Here is a 25,901-nt window from a genome sequence, read left to right as displayed (position 1 = left end):
ACCTTTAAATAATTATCAAAAAAATAATTATCTGATGTGCCCATGTAAAGTTATTTTTACATTATAAGAAATTATTAGCAATTTTCATATCATTAGATGCTTTCCTGGTTCCATTCTCTGGAAAAATTTCTACATTGTGCTTAGGTTCTGCTAAGTAAAATTTCAGATACTAAAAGAATAAAGTTACGTAGTATTTCTCCATTTAATTTCAGTGATAAAAGAAGAAAATATTTGAAGTAAGTAATTTGAATAATTTTAAATTATGTTCTTTATTGTGTCAAATATTTCAAAAAATGACAATTTAAAAATTGAACTCTTTTATTTCAGGATTTTTTTTTTAAAGTTAAAATTTCCACTCAATATAAATGTAAATATAACTTATGTAGTGTGATCAATGATCTTAATAAAAGAGTTGACAATGAAAATCCCCAATATTGTACTTAAATAACTTATCTTTTGTATAAAGTTTGAAATTACCTTACTAGTTATCACAGTGAAAAAATATCACAGAACACATAATAGAGATCACAATTAAAAAATATAACATTTAATTTATAGTAAAACATTTAAGCGTTGTAATTCTGTTTTCTGAGAAACATTTTCCATTGATTTGTATTCTTCGATAAGATCTTTTAAATCAGCAAGTGATGATTTGAAGTTATCATTCTCCATTGACTCTACTTCCAGGAAATGATGTAAATGAGCCTATTAAAAAAAATTAACATTTTAAAAAAACTTAAAATTTCAATTAAAATAACGCATACAAAAGAACAAAATTAGTTAAACTACATCATAGCATACAATAATTCCCAATTAATCCAATATAAATTTTAAAAGTCATGCGCATTTTTCACCGCATTTCATTAGTAGTATGAGAAATTTTCTTCATTATTGCTCTTATATCTGTGCAATATATTTAATGATAACTAATAACAAGGTAGCTAGTGTTTTATATAAAAAAAAAGAAAAAAAAACTGAATAACTCAGTAAAGGGGTATCAGATTTTTAATTGTTATTATCATTAGATTTCTGACAAAGAATTAGACTATTCTAAAGAATTCTAATCTTAGTTTAATGTACCTCAGTGAAATAATTGGAAGTGTTGCTTCTGAATAAAAAGTCACTTAAGACATTTAGCAAAAATCTTTAATGCAGTAAATGAAGCACTGGTAGACATGAAGTTTAAAGTACCATTATTTTTGCTCAATGCAACATCCTTACTACCTAAGCAAAAAAACATTTCTCCTTGCCTGAATTTATTTCTCCCGGTCGCAGTACCAATAGTTGCAAAGTTCTTTGTGAAACAATAGCCGCATTGAACGCGGTGTGCTTGAATCCATTTCTTTGAATTACTTAATATTTTTTGTTTCCAATTTGCAGTCTTTTCTCTTCAGTGAATATTTTTCGAAGTTTAATACAACCACAAAGCTGCTTGCATAAATTTGTAGTACATAATATTACATTTTTTTAAATAAATATTTTTCACATTCCTCCATTAGAATCATTCTAAATTTCTTAAAATTTTTATAAATACTTACAGAGAGAGATAGAGAGTAAGCTTCAATTCTACCCATAAGGTGCATAAAAGTACTCTCAACAAAATTTCATTATTTTAAGTAACTATGATTACAAAATTGCATGTTTCTGAATTTTTCACGTTTTTTAATTTTTTGTGTCACAACAGCAATAACATACAAAAGTTTGCAAAATATTGATTACATACCTTTTTACGATACATTTTCATGAAGTTTTCTTTCAATAAATTCAATGGTTTTGATATTGATGATGTATTCGAAAGCATGAGAAGTGAGTGATGAGAATTAATATGAGGTACATCACAAAATCCTATCTTAAAACCATCTTCATTCCAAGGTACAAATTTTTGAGTATTTTTTAATCTAAAATGATCAAAAAGTGTAATTAAATAAAAAAAATTCTATTAACTAAGACATAAATGCATAGAAAAATATCTTTCAAGAAACTTTTTTTACTAGTAAGGTTTTAACCATTATTTAACAAAAATTTGAATAATTATTCATTTTTTTACCAATCTAATTGCTATTCTATTAGAGTTTATTGTATTTTAACATAGTACAACAAAGAATGACTAAATATTAGGTTTTAAAATTATTTTTATAAAAGGAAAATGCTGAAAATTTTACAATATTTAAATTTAATATAACTGTGTTCCTTATGGCAAACTTTGCAGTAACCTTCTCTGTTGAAACAACCTTACTCCTTTTCCTGAATTAAAGATGTGAGGATAGCACCTTTGTCCTTGGAACTGAGGTGGGGAGTCACAGTTAGTTTACACCAATCTGCAGTTGGTGATGCGACCAACTAAACTTTGGAGGCGGTGTGGACTTTTGACAATGAAGTGAGTGACATTGATGGTGATGCAGGAAAAGAGATATGAATTGCATTGTTTTCCTCTTGCTGATGTAATTCTTTTGTGAGAATTTCATTTGGTTGCAAGCCTGTGGTTGATTCTAGTTTTATTAGATCCTTGATTGTGAAAATAGCCTCTTAGCTTAGAAATTAAGCAGAAGATTTGATATAATGTAAGTGATAGGTTTTTTGAAAAAATCAGTAATTGAAGCAAAATACGAACTACCTGCTACAGCTCTTTTGAAAATTATTAAAATTTTTTAGCAAATATAAAATATTTGTGCCTCACACTTGTAAATTACCATGGAAATCTCATAAGTTTATTGCAAAGTATGTATCACTGGAAATATAGCATATCAATCATTGTGAATAAATGAAGCCCAAATGGCATGTAGAAATAAAAATCACATAAATAAAAAAGTGACATAATTCAGATTTTCATGATTAAATCTAAGTCCCAAATCAAAAATAATACTTGTAGTAATAAAAAGAAATATGAAAAAAAAAATGTCAAATGATTGTAAATGTTCATGTGTAATCAGAATTCCATAAAAGAATGGTTTTGTGACTGGCGAGATTGACATAACAATCAAGAACATGGATTTAAAAATAAAGGGGTTGGGACAGAAAAAGATAGTGTTTAAAGTGATATTAGAGTTATCATATTTTGAGTTATTACATCTAGACTGTAGTAGGTTGTTATATATACTATAGTCGAAGAACTCCATATTAGCAAAAAATATAGATACCTGTATTCAGAAAAAAACTATAATACATTTTTCAAGAGCATCGTGCCCCTTTTACCCATATATTTCAAATGAGTATTATGCTGTAAGAAGATTACAATTATCTCACCTTTCAACATTGCTTAATGTATCAGACATGGAAATTCGACCTCGGCAAAGAATGGCACACCCAAGTAAAACTCCTTCTCTCAAAGGGCACTGAAATAACTGATGTGACATTGAAAAGGCTTCACTGAACATTTCATCAGGCTTTCTAAGAAATAAAATAATTATCACAAAGGAGAAAACAATTAAAATTTTGTAATTACTCTATGACTCAACTACAAAATGTAATTCGTTTCAGTTTATTTTTGAACTATAAGCATGCTTTGGAATTTCTCATTATATACCCGATTGATTCTGTGAACAACAAAATTGTATTTACCAATGTTATTCAATTTAAAAGGGTTGTTTAAAAAGAAAATTTCAGATAAACATGTCTTGATGCTTAAGCTTTTGACTTCACTAATGTCAAATTATATATTAAGCAAGTAATGGGACTAAATAATTTTAAAGAAAGTTTTTGTTTTAAATTGAAGAAATATGTATGTTTTCAAAGAGATTTAAGTATAAATACTATTACAGAATAAAAAAGTAAAAATGTAGAGTTTACAGCTAAAATTAGATTATAATTCAGTCCCACAAAAATTATTTAGTCCTTTAAATGAAGCAAAACATTTAAATAAAAATAAACCACAATCAAATGCAGTTTATAGATACTTTTAACTTAATTTACATATTTTTAGCACAAGCAAATTATATTGATTAATCAATTAATTAAAATCCCACTAAAATCAATGCAAGTTTATACAGATATTAATCAATCTGTCAAAGTGTTGCTTCCCTCTACCTTAAACAGTAACAGATAAAAGTTAACAGAATAGTGGTTATTGATAATTCAAAATGTTTTTTAGTAGTGAAAATGGAAAAGTTAAAATGTTGATAATAATGTACATTTTTATGTAAACAATAATTTTTATAGTTAGCATAAATTTAATACTTACTGACATAAGTCTTCAAAATAAAATACTGGAGAAACACTTGGTATAAGATAGTGCAGACGAGGATAAGGTGCCATATTCATTACAATTTCATTAATGTCAATATTTAGGCCACCAGGAAACCTGGAATAGCTGAAATAAACTGAATTTCAATGAAATAATAAAAGTTCTTTTTCTTTGCATTAAACTTAAAAAAAAAAAAAATTTATAGCATAAATAAATTTACAGAAGTTCATGAAATGTCACACATTTTAGACTGCACAATAAGCAAACTTAGTTCAGAAAATTTAACATTGATGAGCAAAAGCTAAGAGGAATAGCTAATAATGGGTACTAGTCAGTTAAGGGGTGCTACTTCAGAAGCTAGTAGGGCAAATATTTTAGTTTTAAAACAGAGGTTTCATACAAATATTATAAAAAACTTTTAAGACAAATATTTTAAAATTTTCATGCTGGCTGGTCTAATTTCCTAAAAATGTCATATACATGTGACATAAAACATTTAACATTTTCCTTTTTGTTTGTAGCTTGAAATCACCAAAGTTTTCTCAATCAATTTATACCTAGTAATCAGCAAACTTTATATCTTTTAAAATAAACATAAGTGATTTGTGGCTGGATTCACAAAATCATTTAATTAAGTTTAAAAAGGAGTGTAGTGTTTCTAAAACACCCTTTTTATTTAAATTCTACTACAATTTACATACACAGTTTTTCCCCTGGCTGCACGGCTATATTAAAACAAAATTGCATAGTTCCTTTTTCATGAGTCTTAGCCTGCTTCTTTCCGCCTTGGAAGTTAGTTTTGAGATGTTCTTCTTTAAAAAAAAATAGGCAGTACTTGTCTACTGAATGTTTTGATAATGGATTAGCCAACGAGACAACAGAAGAGGGTTTTGGAGGGAGTGAGGAAAGGGAGTAGGAGAAGAAGTGGGCCTACAATGAGAGATAAGATTTAAATATTCATTCAATTTCATATGACTTTTGTTAATTTTCATTGCAGTGCAATGAACTTTTATAATTCTAAATTTACGTGATCCTTCTAATTTGCTTGCTATATATGAATTACCTTGCTTGACTTGATATATAATATTACTTTTCCCACATGGTCAAATATATACAATGGCGGTATGAATAGTCAGGGCTAAAGAGAGAATAGAAGGGCTAGGTGTCACTCCTTTGAAGAGACTCGTGCCGATCTAAGCTTCTGATTTCAGTCAGTGACGTCACGGCAGCGCAGCATCAACCTCTCGCTTTAAAAATAAATTGTTTCAAGTGTAACTTCTCTTAAATTTATTTCAATACATTCATTGTTGTCCATAATTTTTTATTTTGAGACAATTCTCGCATCTGATTGCAAAAATTTAACAGTCAAATATCACTGGCAAGAATTATTATAAAACACAAAATAATTGAATTATTATAAAACACAAACGTAAATTACTATAAAATGTACTAGAAAAATTTCAGTGAATAAAAAAGCAGTATGTTTTTTGTTTAGACGTTTAAGAACTTTTATTAGGTCATTGAAATTGATACTATCTCGTAACTTTAAACAGAATAGAAAAAGGTCAAAGAAAGAAAAATCCTGAACTTTAAAACTAAAAATTATTAACACTTCCAATTTCATAATGCATTTTTTAATGTCATTATTCAAAATATTTATGTGTTTTAACGCCTTAATTTTAAATACTTATGACCAAGTGTAATATTTCCATTATTATATGATCAAGGATTATTATATTTTTTTAGTAATTAGCATTTGAGGTTTTTGTTTCTTAGTGGTAATGTATAAAAAAAATTGCTATTACATATATATATGAAAATATATCAAAATTAGGCACCCTGATTAATAAACTATTGCTATCGGACAATATGTAACTATAAAAGTGCCTTTCTACACGTTTTTTTATTTAACAGCAAAAGTTAAAAACTGAAATTAGAAAAAGATAAAGAAACGATGACGACGACCATAGAAAATTTTTTCTGACTTAAAATGTTATTTTTTAATAATTTGAGGAATACCAAGAAAATGGATGAATACTATAGTTTTGAACAGAAATAATTTGCTAGCAATGTAAAGTTTGATAGCTATTGCCAGAAAGGTCTCAAATATGCAATTTATTTCTTAAGGAAAGTGTAAACAGCAAAGTTTTCATATAAGTTTAGTTGCGATTTTTGAGATTTGTGTGCGGCGTGGCGTCACAAGGTGGGGAATCGAAGCTTCAGCTTTGAGTAAGGAATAAACTAGCCCTTCTTTAGCCCTGATGAAAAGTAGACAAATTTCTTAGCATTAAAGTGATGTAAAATAAATTAGTAATTCTTTATGATTTTTATACTACACAATGTGTTTATTTTTGTGTATGCATGCGTTGTTGCTGGTGATCTGGGCAAGGCTTTAGTTAGATAACTATTCTAAAACTTATTTGTAGTCAATTTTATTATGCTACCCTTCATTAAAGATAATTCACAACACTATTCTTAATTATTTTATTCCACTATACATGATCTAGTTCCTTATATATTGTCACCACAGAGATATTTATTTGTAAAATGGGTCATTATTGAAAACAATGTTAAATTCTGTGTGCACTATCTTTCATTAGTGTTACATGCCATAACAATCTCTTTTTATTAGCAAGAGAATAAAAATTTGATAGAATCCTTCATCAAAAATATTTTATAGAATACGAAAAAATCAAAGTAAACAATGTTATACATCAAGATTATTTCTTGTTATTATTTAAAAGATTGAATACTGCTTAAGAGGACCCAGTACCTAGAGAAGAAATTTAAATTAATTAACACTTAGGAAACATTGTCTTTAAAGAGGGGATAATTGTAAGAATAATGTCAAAATGACAGTGATATATGATAGAGGGCCAACTACACTGTGTCATCGTCACATGACATGACATATGGTCAAAGGAAAACTGAACAATGTAACTATAACATTAGTTTCAAAAAATGATTCTGCTATATGAGGTTCGGCCTTTATTTTTAAATTCGTTTTTTTAGATTCCTTGCAAACTACACAGAATAAAATATGAAATAGTGATCTAGATAAACTATAAATGTAAATATATAATAGTAATGATAATATATAAACGTAAATAGGCAATTTATAAATAATATAGAATAATAGAAAAGCGATAAAAATGGAAATATAATAAATTATAAAAAAAATTTTAAAGAGAAAAATAAAGAATTTTGTAATGACATATCTTTTTTACATTTCATCATGGGTATAGTTTTTATTTCCTGTAAAAAGTAATAATAATTTCATAAAAATTTTATAATTTATTTTTATTGTTTTGTAAGTTTAAGTTTGGTGCTTGCCTGAAGTTGCTTTCTAATTTATATATTTTAGTAGTGATATAACGATTAAATTTACAATTGTGAGCAGTAATTTTTTTTAACTCAGTACTTTTGATTTTGAAGAACATTGTTAGGGATATGTATATTTTTATTTAAATTATATGTATGCAGTTGTAGTCAAAGTCATTATAAATCAACTTTGTTAAACCAAGATAAAAATATTTAGGTATACATTTTGTTATTGATTATTTGAATCAAAATTATTACTCAAAATTATAATTTTATCTTAAACAAAAAAAGATAACAGCCATATTTATGTTTTTACAAAATGTTAAACACATCGTGAAATTTTAATGCAGTTTAAGTAGACAAGAATCATTTTTGCTTATTAATAACCTAGATTTTGCATAAATTTTTTTTTATTGCTCTCTGTACTTTTGCATCAAAAACAGGTAGGTGTATTATCCATTTGCATAAATAAAGTTGTGACATTTATGTTTGTATCTGTTGTTTAAGGATTTTTTAATGTTAATTTGTAACATAACGTGACCCTGCCTCAATGGGTTTTGTACATTTTTACTTTAGCTATTTCTTGTTATAATATTTGTATGAAGAAAGATGAAAACAGGTACTAAGAGTACATTAGTAACTGAAAAAAGAATTTGACAACAGAGAGTTCAATTCAGTTTATAGTTTACACAGTGTTCCCCATAAGCTTTTTTTGAAAGCCCACCCACCCTGCCTGCCCTTTGATAACAATAAATGCACCCTCTATGCCCTTTGTGTAAAAACAAGCAGTCATCCCTTAAAAACACTGCCTTTTTTCATACACCATTTTGAAAAAAAAATTAACTCACTATTTAAATAATAATTACACACTGTTATAATTCTCTGTGTTTTTAGTTTAATTCTGATTACTATCACAAATATTTACTTTGTTAGGATTATTAGCAACAGGTAAAATTTTTATAAGTCTCTTTTTTTGGAGGGAGGAGGGGTTGAGATATTCATAAATTAAAGTGATTTTAAATTTTAAAACTATTTTTTCAATAAATACCTTTTTTTATTAAAAGAAAATAAACATTTAAATGTTAATTTTCTAATAATTTTCAGTTTCAATTATAGAAAAAAGCTTTCAAGTAGTTTATCAATTAATCATTATTTTGTTACTTTACTTTTTTGTGAAAAAAAATTATGCTCTAAGATTGTCTTTTAGCATGTCTTTAATTATTTTCATTAATTAAAAATTTCTCTTCTTTGAAATATACAACTAAAATAGTATAAGAGGGTAGTTTAAAAACTGTTGAGGATAAAATTCAGTTCTTACACAATATTAAAATTTTTTTACAGTCTTAAGTGGGTGCCCTTTTCAAAGAGGAAGCACCATGCCCTTTTTTTTATTCTTAGGGAGAACTCTGGATTATGTGGCAGTGCAAGCCCAGAGTGTTTATTTTTTATGCATGGAAAAGTTTCTGTGATAAAATATACCAAACTTTTAACTGTATATAAAATGAAATCATCTTAAAGTTACAATTTTTCTTGTTATCAAATCATTACTTACAAATAACCTATGAAAGAATAAAATTTTCGACAAAAAAATTAATCAAAGAGTACCAGAGAAGGCAATAAAAGCATTAAGGATTTGAAATACTGAATATTTTTGGAGGTTTATAAATTCATTAAGAATTTAAAAATTTAATCTATAAATTTCTTAAAGAGATTTTCAGTGAGCAAAAGGCAATTAATTATAAACGCATACAGCATCTTTTGATATTTTTTTAAAATATTGAAACAGTTGTAAATATGTAACTACAAAGTAATGAGAAATAATTATGAAAACTACAAAGCTAGATTAAAAAAACATGCAAACTCTAAAATAATTAAAAGTAGTTAGAGTGGATAAAGATAAAATGGTATACCATGTGAGGTTTAGGATAGCATTAGAAACTATATCATTCATATCTTCAAAAGGTCTTGCATCTTTACCACTAGTGTTAGCAGAGAATGGACGAGATTTTGCAGCATTCAGGTGAGATTGTGAATTCCTTATTTTTGAAAATTTAAAACACATTTCTGTTAAAGTCTGAAAGGATAACATTTTTTTATACATAATTCATTTTTATTTAATATAATTCACATTGTATTAAATAATTTTAATTTCATATTTTAAAATTTCAGGGGTAATTGTGAGCCCAACTCAAAAATCCGGCAAATTTCTAGAGTAAAATCATTAATGAGGCATTTCAAAAAAAATTAATGTCCTTATAAATTTAAATCATTGATATTTCACAACATGTAATTCTAAATAAATTATATGCAGCAAAATTTAAATTAATAATTATAAATAAGTTTACTTTTATCTCTAATCACATTTATTACTCTACCAGAAAAAAATATTAACAAATGAAAGAAATGCCAAGCATAAATTCGAGTTCTAATATTTTTAAATAAAATATACAAGAAGTTTTATACATTAATGTGATCGATGATTTTTTGAAACTTCTGAACCTTGGATTTCCGGAGCACAATCATCTCTGAAATTTGTCAGAAATCACATAAAGTAAAATACACCTCTGAATTTTTTTAAAGACTTACTACCATATTAACATGACATATTTTGAATTTTTGCATTCTGCAGTTGACATTGAAAATTCGAAAAGTCAAAAGTATTAGATTTCAAAACATTAAGAAACGGGTAGTACTTGTATTCTCTCAAAAATGCTTACAAACTAATATAAGCTTTATTGATATATTTTAAGAATGAATAAAAGCCGTTTTAAACTAAAATCCTTCTAGAATAAAATATAATAAAAAAATTTCAAGTAGTATTAATCATTTAGGTATATTATAATTTTACATCGTGATTAGATGTTGCTATAAAGCTATAGTGCAACAAAAAAATGGTTTAATGTTTTATATCAAAATATAGTTACTTCATTATATTTTTAATGAAATTCTTTTACCTATTTTCAATTTTTGGGCAGCTTAGAAGATATTGGTCTAAAATATTATATAAATATGCCACACCTTGTTGCTTTTTTAAAACTTAAAATCAAATTATTTTGAATCATTATCATTGCATAAAATTATTCTCAAAATTCAGTAAAATTATACAAGAAAATAGACATTAAGATAATAATCCTGGATTGAACCCTTCATAGTACACCATATGAACAATAATTGCAATATAGTGCTGAAATGGAATGGTTTAATGACAAAAAGAAAAAAATAATAGAAGAAGCATTCTTAATATTTGCAATTTTGTTACTTAATAATGACAGTATATGACAATAATAATGACAGTAATAATAATAGACAATAATAATAGTCAGGCTTATTGCTGTCCCTTGACAGAGTCACAACAGAAACTAAGGATACTGAATCCCAGTAATTATTCAAAAGAAACAAACTTCTTCAACTTAATATTGACTATGCTAACAAGAAATATTATATAAACAAGATTTTTTTTTTCTCAAAACATTTATCTAATATAATTTGAGTATATTCAACAGTTTAGACACATTTAATTTTTCAGGATGGCCACAAATCAAGGAAAGACATCTTTCTATAAGTTAAACTTATAAGAGGTAATTTTTACTTTCAAGAAATTAAATCAAAGGTAGCCAATCTATTATTTTAATAAACATTATTCATCTAGGAATAATTTGGGGGCACTTAGTGCTGATATTTAGACTGTAAGCAAATTTTTAAGTTGTTAAGAAACTCACTGATTCCAATAGACTGATCTCATATTTTGAATATGATTATTGTCCAAACAATCTCTGTTACTTTCGGTGAAAATCGGAGAGAGAAGGGCTATTATTGGGAGAACCAATTGTTTTTGAATTGAGTGCATATTTATTTTTCAGGTTATTTAAGTTTTTTTGGTCAATAAATGAATATCAAATAAATACCTTAGTTTGAATGATTTATTCTTAAAGTAAAGTAAAATACTGTACATACTATTTTAAGCAAAAAAAGGATTGATTGAACTTAAAAATAGACAAAAATTTGAAAGGTTTCAAACATATTTAACTTACTTTTAAAAATTGCCAGATTGGTAAGAAATTTTTGTTTAGATAAAAAACAATAAATAATATTCAAATATAAGAAACTGGATAACAATCATTTTTATCCTTAAAAAATGTGGATCTTCTTTACACTAGAAGTTTGTAATCTTTTCATTAAGAATATAGAGAGCTGGGCAGAAATAGACAAGCTTAACCTAACAAGCATAACAATTGTTATGAATTCATAACAGTTATAAAAATAGCATGTTACTTACTAAAAAGTACTATACCATGGGACAAAAGAATCTTTGAGAAACCGCCTTAACTGAAGTTAAAAAATACAGAACTAGATGTTAAGGTTTGGAATGTTTGTTTTTCATTTCTGAAGAAATTTAAAAACCATTTACTTAAAGAATACTTGTTGTTATAACTTGAGGATATTCCTTGTTACTTGTAAACTCTCCAAGACGATTCACCAGTGGGCAAATTCATGAATGTAGACAGTTACAAAATTGGTGTCACGGTAAACCTGCCCCAGNGAGACGATTCACCAGTGGGCAAATTCATGAATGCAGACAGTTACAAAATTTATATAGATGGTTTGTAAAACTTAATTCATAATTTTTGAAAGCAATTAGTCTGTTTTCAGAAGTTCATCAATATTACAGTAATATTTAGTTTAAATATTTAATAACTATCAAAAAAATCATTGCCTTCTTTATTAAACTGGACTAAACTAGCACATTCTTTACTTACTGGAAATCAAAATACTAGACCAAAACATTATTTTGTAACATATTGGGAATTTTCAACACAAATTATCATAAAGTGTAAAGTAAGTAAACGGGTAACTAGTTTTAGTGTTAATAACAGAAGTAAAAATGCTAAACATATAGAAAAAAAGGAATTTTTTTTGCCGTCCAATAGTTTACTGAAATTTGAAAACATGTCAAAAAAAGAAACTATAATTTAAAAAAAAAAAAACAACCTTAGTTACATTTCAATTTTAATGTGCACCATTTTAGTTTTAGGTTAAAACTTTTGAAGAAGAATTATATTTTTGTATCTAGCTATTTGAAGTAATAAATTAAAATTTTAATTCATAAATAAGAGTTAAATACTAAAAAAAATTTACAATTATTCAAGTTTTTAATGAAATTAGTTTAATATTAATAAATAAAAACAAGTAAACATAAAAAATATAAAAACACTATTTATGTAAGTTTTTTGTTAGTGTTGTTTTATGAATGATAAACTAGTAAAAGAAAGAGATTAATAACTTGAGTTTAAATGACAACAATTTAAAAAAAAATGAACAATGCTCTTTAACAAATAAAACATGAAATACAATCAACATTAACTGAAAAAAAAAGAGGAAAGAACTATTGTTCAAAAAATTATTGTTTGAATTATGAAAATAATTATTTAAACAATAAAAAAGTTGGGTATTCAAACGGCAAAAGAGGTTATTTGTGACTATTCCTTTTAGTATAATAAAAACTAACAAAAATAAAAACTAATCATGTCACTATTTATTGCTTAAATTTTGGGAACATCTTACACTCCAGCAAATATTCTAGAAAAATGTGTACCTTATTATCAAACGGGAAAACACAATCAGCATACTTAATTAGTTGACTGTTTGCAAGCAGGGCATTGTAAGGGGACGTTATCACATCATCTTGATAGGAAGGAAAAGCCGCAAAAACAAATCTAAATAAGGTTTAAAGATATCATTGACGAGGAAACTACTTTAAATACACACACACAAAAAAAATGTGTTTTAACAATCTTAAATTTAGTTTACAAATTTTGAGATTTAAGACACATATTTTAACATTATATAACATGCTAACATGATGTGATAAAATTATTTGAAACGGCACATTGAGTGTGCAAATTAAACTTTTACAATGATTCATAGCAGCTTGTAGTTTGCGGGTTATAAATCTAGTGAATTATTAGGCTATTAATTTTTTCCAAACATTCTAACTTACTCAATTAAACTTTCAGCGCATGGTAGTGTCTCAACTGGGAAAATACAAGAAATTATTACATATTCATAATTTTTTCATTCAAATTTGTGTAATTTTACTTTATTTGTAATGTATTTTAATTTAAAAGGTGACACTAAATAATTATTATTTTCAACAATTATTATTTTTTTAAGACATCTCATCAATATTTCTTTTCTAAATCTCTTAAAAACCAAATGCCACTAAAATATAACCACTGGAATCATTTAGAGATAACTTCTTTAACTAGGATGAAAATTATTTTTAATTTTTCAAAATAACCTAATCCAGAAATAGAATACTGGTTGCCTTAAGGTTATAAAATTGCAGGATTTAAGTTTTACAATATCTACAAACAAATTTTTAATCGCTGATATTGTTGCTCATGGTGCTGAATAAAGTCAACTAAATTAAAACTGTTACAACTTCTTTTGAATTTTAAGTGCTATGCTAAATAAGTATTGAACCTTTTTACTGTGCATCTTTATTTAAAATAATTTGTATAAATGGTATAATGATAAATGATCAAATGAATAAACTGTCAAAATTTTAAACTTTGAATTATGAAATGTATCTTTTGACACGATAATGCTTTCATGCACTGTAGGAATTTTTTATATGCATTTATAAAACTTAATTGCTTATTTTGTAATATAAAATTTACAAAGTAAGTTACAACATTTATTGAAATTTGGAGCTTATAATGCTGATTGTAAATTAACATTATAAGTAAAATCAGTATTTTATTTGCTTTAGAAAATAAAATTCTGATATTAACTGGTCTGAATAAAAAAAAATAATTTGTAACTTTAGGTTCTTGTAATAATTAAAATTTCAAAACTATAAAAAATATGAACATGACTAACAAATAGGAAACTATTATCTAATAATATTTATATTTAATTTCATAAGATACTGAAACAAATTTTATTAAATACCTAGATAAATGTTTGTAATGAAAAAATATATATTTTTAAATTAATTTACTTTAGTCATAATAGTAGTCATTTAGATATATACATACATAATATAGTATGCACATTATATTAATATAGTATACACATTGTGTCCATGATTATTTTTGTGTTACTATTTGTCATAAGTATAAAAATGGAAATAAACTAAAAAAAGGCAATAAAATAACAAAAAATAACTTACGTGCAACATATTATAATAATTTACAGAATATGATGTTTATTGCAGGAGCTTCAAAAATAAATAAAGAAAAGAATGAAGAAAAATTTAAAATACATTCATTCAAAATAAATAAGAATGTTAATAATATTTAATGAATTATTTATTTTAAGAATGAGTAATATGCATGTATGTGTGTGTATATAAATACATATATATATACACAGTGGAACCCTTTTTTTAGGTTTTCATCAGACTAGCATTAAAAAATACACAAAGTAGGATACCGTAAAATCAGGGGAAAAAAAGTATATTTTTTCGAAAAAATTGACATGAGATGAACTATTAAGAAAATGTGTAATTTTTACATGGTTTTTGTATCTTAAATAGAATTTCAACAATATCCCTCTCAATACTTACTACTGTTTGCGAATTTTTTACTAGTTTTTAATACTAATACATACAATGATTTTTATATTTTGCTTATCTCCATTATTTTCATTACTATCATTGGGAGTAGGCCTTTAATCAGATATTGAAGGAATTGAAAGTAAAGGAATGTGAGTTACGGTCAATATACACGCCATTGACTCTGGAAGAAATTCAGGCACGCAATTTTATTCCAAAGGGTCAATGCTACTGTTAGATTATGAGAAGCAGTTAATCCCGAGAAGTTTGTAAGGCATTTTAATTGACACTGTCCACTGCTCCAAAAATCAAATTCAGAATATCCAGACTTTTTGTTATTTGTGATTTAGAAGCATCTTGCAGCTCACCGGAATCAAGAAAAAGAAAAATGAATAACTAACCAGTTGTGTAGTGTAACATTCTTTAAATGATTGGATAATTTTAAAATTGATAAATAATTCCACTCATAAATTTTACAATTTAAGCTCCCATACTTCCTTTAACAACCATTTCCCTGCTTTGCCCACCCCACCACCCTTCTGATTTTGAATCAAGGAGGAATTCCTTTTTCACAGATAAAAGAGCAATTAGAAAGAATAAAAAGGATGTCAGAAAAGCTACTGAATAAGTTCCTTATTTTAAAGACTAAAAAAAAGAAAAAGAAATTCAGAACAAGTTTGTGCGAAGCTTTATGGAGACAGAATTATTTTGATGTGCTAGAAAAACGGTTTAAGTGGGATTTTCTTAAACATATCAAAAATAGAGTTTTGAAAGCCAGTGACAAAGTATAAGTTATCTAAAAACTTTTTAGTGCATATTTACTTATTTTAGCTCCCACAAGATCAAATCAAAGAGAAAAAAGATGCTCATAAGATTTTGAAGCCAATAAATATTATTCTGAAGAGAGAAAAGGAAATCTTTTAATCAATGGTTTAGTATTGAAATGTTTATTAAAGTATTTTTCATTCAAAATTAAACTTAAATTGTCACTTTTGACAGAGTTCTAATTACACTGTGAACCCTGTTAACTTATATTTGTATGGCTATCATTAATATGAAAAAGTAGAAGAGTGTGTTTGTTAGAAAGATTCATTTAGCGCATATGACAAAATTGTCATATGCAAAAGCATGCAATAGTTTTCTTTTTGTAGTCTATTCACTTTTTACTTAAAATCCTTTGAAATAATTTCTTACTTTACATAGATATGAAACTTAAAAATATAGAGAAAACATGGAAAAAGATACCGTAATTTTGCGGAAATATGCCATGGCGTTATTGATTTAAAACTTTAAAATTTAGCAGAAAGGCGTACCTAACAGGGTGGCCTACATAGAATTACTTTTTTTTTTCTTCTTTAGAAATTTTTGCTTTTTAGAAGCTCCACTGGAAATTTCATCACAATTTTTTCCACCTGTTACTAGTGGTTTTTATTTATTTTTTCATGCTTAATGTTACTCCAAAGAATGGTCAAGGCACCTGGAATTTTCCCCTCCTCCATTCTTTCTTGGCATCACTTTCTGGAGACTGTAGTAAACAAGAGAACAAAGTCTCTCTTTCCCTTCTGCCATATGAACAGCTGTTGAGTGTAGGTAAAGAAATGAATGAAAGAAAAGAATGAGGTAAAGGAAAGAAAGGAATGAATGAATTTTAATCAGGGTGGTGCCAGCAATAAAATCAGCAGCAAAACAAACACTTTCCCCCTGTTTTTTCCAGGAAATATGTCATGGCTTCTGTCATGGGATGCCTCTCCACTCCCCCTTTTTCTTCAGCTGGTTGTTAAAAATACATGAATATTTGATGAATAATGGGTGTGGATGATCTTGGGATGACTTTGAATATTCTTACAATTAGAATGTTCAAGAAGAATTTCAAACTTTCAACTGAACGTCAGTGAAGATGGGAAAAAGCAATGTGTGATAATTTTACACACAGATAAAAGAAAGACCGTCATAGGCAGAATCAGTAAAAAAAAAAAGAGAAAAAAAAGAGCTGTTTTCTGAAGCCTGAACATGCAGTTTTCCATTAAAACATGTATAAATTTTAACATGTAATATGATAGAAAACACATAGTTTCCCTTTCAGCTCAAAATGAAATACAGCCTTTTCTAACTAAGAAAAGATTAATAATTAGCACTATGAGAGGTAATAAAATATTTTCTGAGGATTTTAAGCTATTCTGAATAAAATAAAATGAAACTAAAAAATAAACGGCAATTGTTCATTCACATCTTAAACAATTTTGAAAATTAATATATTAATCTAATACAATTATAAAATGAGGCACAATACAGAAAATATATATTTATATAACACTAGATGTTCATGTTTAAAGAAATTCAACATTGAGGATATATTAAAAAATATAAACATACTTAGGAATTTTAGGAAATTCATCACATAAGTACTCAACAATAGCAGTACCAAGACCAGAGCCAGTACCTAAAGAAAAGTTTGTGAAACAATTCAAGAAATAGAATGAAAATATTTCAAGTCCTTATAATAATTAATTAATTATACATATTTTATCATATTACTAGGAGGTTGTCCATAAAATAAGCTTCTTAAAATTAAATGGTATAAAGCTAAACTCTTTTTCCCATTGAAACACTTTGTAACATTTTTTTTATTATTATGGCTGGCATTGAGGAAATGTAAATTAAACAATTCAAATAAATAAAAATTAGACAGTGAATTTTAATAAAAATTTCAATTTCCAGTATATTTTAATTGNCTTAAAATTAAATGGTATAAAGCTAAACTCTTTTTCCTATTGAAACACTTTGTAAATTTTTTTTTATTAAACAATTCAAATAAATAAAAATTAGACAGTGAATTTTAATAAAAATTTCAATTTCCAGTATATTTTAATTGGTTTTTTTATCTATAAAAATAATATTTATAATAAGATGAAGAATACAATGCAGCTAAAATAGTTAACATCGAACAAATTTAGAAATGTTATTGTTAGCAGTACAAAAGAAATAAAAAAAGTAAGAATTAGTATTAAAATCTTACCACCACCAAGTGAATGAATTACAAAGAAACACTGAAGATTATTGCATTCTTCAGCTTCTTTTCTAAACAAGTCAATAAGTTCCCTCTTGTATTTTGTACCATAAAATTTATTTCCAACTGCCCTGAAATGATAAATATTTAAAAATATCTAAAAATATTTGAAAATAAAATAGACACGAGAGAAATTGGTATTTAATGATGGGAATTAATTTAAGTTAGGCAAATTAATAAAAATATGTATTATTAAAAAATACTAATACATAATGCTAAGTTGAACAGCAAACATGAAATAAATTTTTTGTTTCCTTTAAAATTTCTAATTCTTTAAGAATTGTTCTATTTTTTTAATGCAATTTGTAAAAAAGAAAAAGTACCAATATCCATATTAAGTTACATTACTTTTTCTTTTGATGTTTCAACCTGTTTTTAATTGCTTTTGTATGCTCATTATAAATAAGTTTTGACATTGTAAACAATGTAAGATTAAAGCATCATTTCATCATAATTTGTTAGTGAAATTTGATTGTTTGCATTTAATTTTTAAAATTTTGTGCATTTTATAAAGTTATGTCAATTTTTAAAAAGGCCCTTTAGGGCAAGTTGAAAAAAAGCTCTCTCAAGTTTAACATAGCTGCTAATTTAAAAGAGTAAAAAAATGTGTTAAAAAAAAAAAAAAACTCAATATGTAAAATAACGAACAGCCAACATTTCACTTATGTATCTACAGAAATAGAAAATTTTCAGTCTAACACAAAAATGTTGTTTTATTAAGTGTTACTTATAAGGAAATAAATATTAATATATCTTTTTAGTTTCAGCAAGCAGTAAAGAAATCCTAGATTTTATTGACGAATGAAGGACAGAAAATTTTAAAAATTTCAGTAACAAATCAGGATAAACAATACACTTTCTTACGAAAGTAATTACAGAATATTTTCCAACGATAAATAAATATTATAAAATTATACATTTAAAACTATTACATACACATTATAAAATAACTAACTTCAATTCAATTTAATTAACACAAAAATTATCTTACAATTTTGTAAGTGCACTCTTTATATTATGATTGCATTCAATTTATCACTTAAAATTGCACTATTCTAAGTCTTTCAAGCATCTTAAATAAAATTAAGATTTTGAACAGGTGTGAACTGATTCTGCACGTTTTCATTGCTTAATAGATGAATGATATAAATTAATAAACTTGCCACTCTGAGAAATGGTAAAATCACTATGGCAAATCTGACAGAATGTATACTTTTCTCCAAGTTCACATGTTTTAAAAATGGAAATTTCTTAAAATATTTTGCATCCGAGGTTTAGCAATAAGACTTTTTGTTCTCCACTATCACTTTTATCATAAGTGAAAAAAAAATTCAAAATTTAATTTTAAAAGCAATGTTCTCAATTAGCACGATCTAAAAAACACACTAAAAGTTGAGTTGCATTTATGACGAGAACTCCTTTGAAGGAAATTCTTAAGCCCCGCTCGCATAACCGACGATAGTGGAACAAAATTTTTCGATTGAAGGTTGTTTTTCCTGTTATGCATTTCTATTCCTGTCCGTAGAGGGGATAGCACAATCGGGAAATTGATTTCATGCACAAGAAACACACTCATTCATTAATAATATTTAATTGGCTTGTAGAAAATTTGTTAGAATATGGAGACCTGTTTGAAAAATGCGTTTGTGAGAAAATAATGTTCAGAATTTTAAAAGTTAACAATGCAGGCTAAAAATTCTTTTAGAGATTAGAGCTTCATTATAAAAATTTAGAAATAATATCCTACAGAAAGATGCAAAGAGTATAAAAAATTTGTAGAAGTCATGACTGAGCCAAAACAAGGCCTTTTTATACTATTTTCAATACCTTTTGCACTGAATTTTACTACAAATAAACTAAGCGGCATATCTTTTCTGCATATTATTTGCTATGAAAAACATAAACCTATTTCCTAGAATAGCTTTTTGTAAGAAGTAAACTAGTGATAAAATTGACTTATCACACAAAAACAACTATGAAATTCTAAGTATTTGTCATTATATGCCCTTACCAATTATTTCCACAACCTGAAACATCGGTTACTAGTTTTGCTTTATCAAAAAGGTTTCGAAATGGCCCTCGTAGGATTCTGGAAACTACACTTTCTTCCATGTCAACTAGTATGGCCTGCATAATGACATTTTATTAATTATAACATATTTGATCAACATTTAAAAAACATGTGACTTCAGCATGTAAATTAAAAGCTTTAAAGTGACTTAGGGAGATATAGTTATAATTATTTCACACATTAAAAAAGACAATTTGTAGATAAAAATGTAATTGATAAAATATCAGTAGGAAATTTTAAAAGAGTTAAGTATCTCAAAATTAAAAAAAAAAGTATCACCCACAGAATTATTTTCAGTAAATTGTTGCAAGTTTGCTTTGAAATTTTTTATAAAATTAGACAACTATACATTTCATGAAACTTTTTATTGCCAAATTTGAGCTTTGTTCATCAATTCTTCAACAACTATCTTATAAATAGTGCCACCTTAATAAGAAAATCTGCAGGTAAAATTAAAAACTGTTATTATGAAAAAAAGAACAAAAAGTGCCTTGCTTTTTGGGGGACCTAGAAGCCAGCAGACTTGTTTGTCTCGCTTTGCAAGCGGTCACTTGAGGTGTCTCTCGTATGTTCAGGGGCAAAAGACTTTTGACTTTGCACTAAATGTAAGACTGCTCAGGCTTCGCCAGAGCATATTCTAAACTGCATCGATTTTAAGATCGACGAGGTTTTTTCAAAACCTCATCTGTTTTTAGACTTTCTGGACTTATGGAATTGGTCTAATTAGGATGGATCTCTTGGGGATTAGAAACAACAAAGAACAAAAAATTAATAGGGTTCAAGTGCCAATATTTAAAACTCAGGGAAGTTTTTATTTTTATTTTTAAAAAGGGTGCAAGGGATTAGTCATTTGAAAGCATTTATCAGAACCTTTTATAATTATATAATACATATTCCGAGTATTTGCTCTTATTCTCTTTCTCTCTCTTTGTATATATATATTTGATGTGCTGCCATGTATGTCCAAAGATGGCAGCACATTTTCAGACATAAAATGGCAATAAGAAAAGCTAAAATATTGGAATTTATAAAGTAATAAGTAAATATTTATTACAAAATTGTGCAATATTTTCAGAGAAGTTTTACATAAAATCACGTATTTACACACAAATTTTATTTTAAAACAAACAATAACATTGAAGATGTTGAGAATTAGGAAAATATTTCATAATTTTAGAATATTATAGAGAATATATAATTTTTATTTTTTCATTATTACTAGAAATGAGAAAACAAAAGTCTCTCTGAAAAGATTAGATTTTTTTAATGAAATGGTCTTAAAATGAAGCTTTGTAAACAAGGCATATGTTATAAAAATTTAACACGATTAATTTCAATAATATCTGAACTATATCTATGTAAATACGTAATATGGTTTGAAACTAGAAATTCCTGTTTCATAAGTTGCTTTTTGAGGATTTATTTTTCTCTAAATGTAAATGCATACTGTTGTTCAATTAAACCTAAGAAATAGTGGTGGTGTTTAAAGCAAGAAATATGTCGAATGTATTAGGAAGAAGACCACTTTGTCAAGCCAGATGGGGCTGAGCTTATGGGTGGATGAACTGGACGACTGCCCAAGGCTGTCAAAAATTCTGGACAGGTTAATACTTATATGTAAGTTTTTCTTTACATTAATTAAATCTTGGATATATTTTTCCTATTCCTTTTCCACAATTCATGCAAATTATTTTAATTTATTTTTGAAATGTTTCTAATTTCATTTCAATTAATGTTCCTTTTTGTCAGAAGTGAAATCTTTAAAATAACACGAATTCAACTATTATATTATATAAATTAATTATATTAAAAATTTCAATTATTGCACATTTGCGAGTGTGTGAGGAGGGCAATCCCTTAGAACTGCAATGGAAAATGTCAAGAAAAATAAAAAAAACAGGGTTGGAATGATTTAAATACATTTAAGTAAAAAAATTATAGATTTAAATCATGTGATTTTTTTAAATAATAGAACTATTTAGGAAATACTATTTACACAATACTGCATTATTTAATATGCATATACTTAAAGCTGTGATAATAAATCATTGATGTCAAATCTCATTGACAATAATTGTTTTATTCATAGAATGAGGGATGAGTTAATTAATTAAAAAAATTATTATTGTTTATTTATTTATTTGCTTAAGAGCTTAAAAGTAGATAAGAATGTAACTTTCAAATTATACCATTTTGCATTATTTATTTCATATTTTAATGTGCTCATTGTAGTATGTAAAATAATTTGCTGTTTTACTATCAATAAATGTATTTCAATTATACCCATTTAATTTTATGCACATTTATTTAAATAGAAACAATTAAAAAACTTATTAAATATGTAGTTAGTATATCTACCAGTAAATAAAGACTTGTTCAGAGTCTGATAAAAAAAAAGACTTTATTCATTCTGCTACTAGTTTGCAATAATTAAATGATAATATTAACATTTTTATTATTATTGGTATTAACAATTTAAGTTGCAGTAAATAATATAGAGAATATTATTTATACATTTAATCAGATTTTTTATCATTTGGTGCAAAATGAATATAAAAAAAAATTTGCTTCAAATAAAAAAAAATCCAATGTTTAATATATATTTGTTAAACAAAACAAATTTAAATAACAAAACAAAATAAACTTTTTATCAAATCTGATAAAAGGCCTCAATGTTTTGACCAGGGTCGATAAAACTATATATCCTGGTCCAGATAGAACTACTACTAAAACACGTCAATCAAAGTGCAACATTCCTTTAAATTTGATGAGATTAAATATGATTCCTTTAAATATGATGAAAAAAAAATAACACAAAGAAAATATCAATATCAAACACAGACAAAAATATCATTTTCTGCAATGAGTTATAGATTCATGCAGTTTTTCTTTCTCATGTAGAAATAAACTTTGCAATTTTACAGTTGTTGTGGGTATTATCAAGATTTAAGGTTAAAAATAAAAGACTTCTATAGATTCTGAGAACCTTCATTACAGTTGAATAAGTTGCTAGTGCAAAAAAAGTAAATGATATACAATAAGACCCACAAAATGTATTAAAGTGTGCGACTAAAGTTCTTATAAAATAACTTAAAATTTGATCGAACAAAAATTTTTTATAACAGAGAAGCCTGGAGATAGATCTGCAGATACATAGCTAATCTTACAGTAAAGTTCTGATTTGCTAAGAATTAGACACTAGATTTCTTTAATGTAATATTGTGTTCTTAGAGTTTCAGTGTAAGATTGAAAAGTGGATATGATACAGATCTATCATGCATTAAACTGTAAATATCTTAACTGTAAATTCATTCTATTGTAAATTTATATATACCCTCGCTTTAAGGCAGTCAGAAATACTTGAGTATGATTTCTTTGGAGTTTCACATACTTTAAAGAAACAACTGGGATCATTCACCTATTTAGAAAAACACAAATTAGAACATATTAATTTCACTGAAAATAAAATGCAACAGTTATACATTTTAAAATTGTAAAAAAATTATCTTTTATATAAAAGGTATTAATTAACCTTTAATAGCTACTTATTGGTCAAAATGACCTGAGTATACTATAGATAGGTTACTATTAAAGATAAAGCCTGGAAAAATATATTTGTAATGCATAATTAAAAAATTATTAGTTTATTATTAACTGCATGGCATTTATATTAAAAAAAAAAAACCTTTCTCCAAAATCCATTTCATAGACAAAGCTATTTAATAAGTCAAATATAGTGAAACTCAGTAATACTGAACCATCTGCAACACCCAACAAGTATGTAAGCAATGGTTCACTACATTCAAAATATTTAAAAAAAATATTTTTAGCATATTGCAATAGTATTTTTGGAAATAGTGATTGCAATAGTATTTTTGGAAATAGCGATTGCAATAGTACATAATTTGCTTTATGAATTATTAACTAAATATATATATACAGTCTCCTTGCAACATGGTTTCTTTATACAGTAAATTTCTTCCTATAACAAAATTTTGAATTTCTACATTCAAAACATTTAAAATAGTCTCCACGTAACGAAATGGTAGTCTCTTTATAACATTCTTCAGATGTTTATCTTTCTTATTCTCATCATTTTTGAAAGAAGTTGCATTTAAAAGCTGAAATTTTTGAACAACCGATTCCATCTCCCAAGTGCAAGTTTTTGGAGAATCATTCACATTATTCATTTAAACAAAATAACTATTTTAAAGCTCTCCTTATAATATAACTTCATTATTACTAAAAGTCGTTAAGTATATATTTTGAACTTATCATATAGACTAAAAAATTTTATAACATTTATTCAAATAGCAGCAAAAAGTAAATTTCACTATTACTCACTGGAAGTTCACTATAAATGAACTACCAGTTTCTCAGCAGTTCACTATAAGTGCATGAAATAACATTAGTTAAACAGCAACTCAGGTGGAAGTTCACTACAACCAAGTGTTCATTATATATGGGTTTCATAAAAGCGAGGTTAGACTGTAAGTCTTATGGCTAAAAGCAGAGGTGTTTAGTTAGTAGTTAAAAGTGTTCAACTGTGGAGATTTATAATTACAGTATGTTAGATAGATTAGTTTACTCTTCCACTCCAACTTATTTGACATTAAAATTCTTACTGAATGAAAAGTATTAACATTATCATTAAAATAAATACTAGTTTCGACATTTTGTAATTCCAGTTTTCATTTCTAATTATGTATCATTAGAAATATATATATGGTAATATTTCATTTAAAATAAATTTACTCAATAATATAACTCATGAAAATATAAATTTTAAAAAATATTTTTGTAGAATAATAAAATTATTCATAAAAATTTTAGAAAATAGATGCATATAAGTTTTACACACTTATATATAACAAGTCTAATAATGGTCCAAAAAGAAAATTAGATGGATTTTTAGAGCATACATTATAATGATATGAAGAAACAAACTAAAAAATTATGACTCGTAGCCTACCGTTAACTAGAGTCACTTTTACTTTACTTTAAGCCACTTTTCCAATTAAAACATCTAACTTCATAGTACAGCGTAACGTCTCATATCTGGACGTCCTTTTTCCGGAAGGATTGATTTCCTGGACTCTTTTTAACAATCAAAATAAACAAACATCTCTTCATCTTCCCTTTTCTTTCAAAAAAAAAAAAAAAAAAAAGGTCTTTTGACACGTTTTCTCTTCTAGCTTGCACTGAACCCTTGGTTTATGCCTTGAACCCATAAATCACAAAGGGGAAGAAGAGAAGATCTACCAAGACCATTGAGTGACCGTCAGCAACGCTCCTACTCTGTAATGCAGGAAAAGAGGGAGATTTGTTTTCAAAAGACTGCAACTGCCTCCCTTCCCCTCTCTTTTCCTATGCAGCTGGTTAGTAAAAGAGGCATTTCCTGGAAACTTTTTATTGAAAGAAAAGGGTAAACGCTGCAAGCATTAACGTGGAGGGGGAGTCAAAATGGAACATTTGAATAGGTCTAAAAGGATACATGTCCTTGAGAAACATTCATTCTTCCCCTGACCATGTAATATTTAGGAGGCGGGGAAAAAAGGGGGGTAACATTCTTTCTTTAGCAGATTCTTTCAGTCATACAAGAAAAAATAAAGAGAACCCCATCAGCGTGCCCCACCTTTATGCTTGATTGATAGCCAATAATTGGAGAGAAAACAATAATTTGTCACTTCCCCACCCTCAACTT

General features: G+C 26.6%; 1 protein-coding gene across 1 annotated transcript in view; it reads right to left on the bottom strand.

Annotated features, from left to right (window-relative positions):
* Nucleotides 1-531: 531 nt before the first annotated feature.
* Nucleotides 532-25,901, bottom strand: part of LOC107440620 (tubulin epsilon chain) — a gene marked incomplete at its 5' end in the record, with an annotated part of 29,694 nt that continues 4,324 nt past the window's right edge. The window contains 10 exon segments of the mRNA XM_043043935.2: nt 532-705; nt 1,724-1,898; nt 3,244-3,387; nt 4,178-4,306; nt 9,412-9,575; nt 13,095-13,215; nt 17,433-17,499; nt 18,076-18,197; nt 20,138-20,253; nt 23,532-23,615. Coding sequence (XP_042899869.1) covers nt 553-705; nt 1,724-1,898; nt 3,244-3,387; nt 4,178-4,306; nt 9,412-9,575; nt 13,095-13,215; nt 17,433-17,499; nt 18,076-18,197; nt 20,138-20,253; nt 23,532-23,615 — 1,275 coding nt within the window. The 3' untranslated portion in view covers nt 532-552.

This window comes from Parasteatoda tepidariorum, chromosome X1 (assembly GCF_043381705.1).
Source record: "Parasteatoda tepidariorum isolate YZ-2023 chromosome X1, CAS_Ptep_4.0, whole genome shotgun sequence".
In the NCBI taxonomy this organism is placed as follows: Eukaryota; Metazoa; Arthropoda; class Arachnida; order Araneae; family Theridiidae; genus Parasteatoda; species Parasteatoda tepidariorum.
The sequence above is the reverse complement of the archived record's forward strand: the minus strand, read 5'-3'. Positions and strand labels throughout refer to the sequence as shown.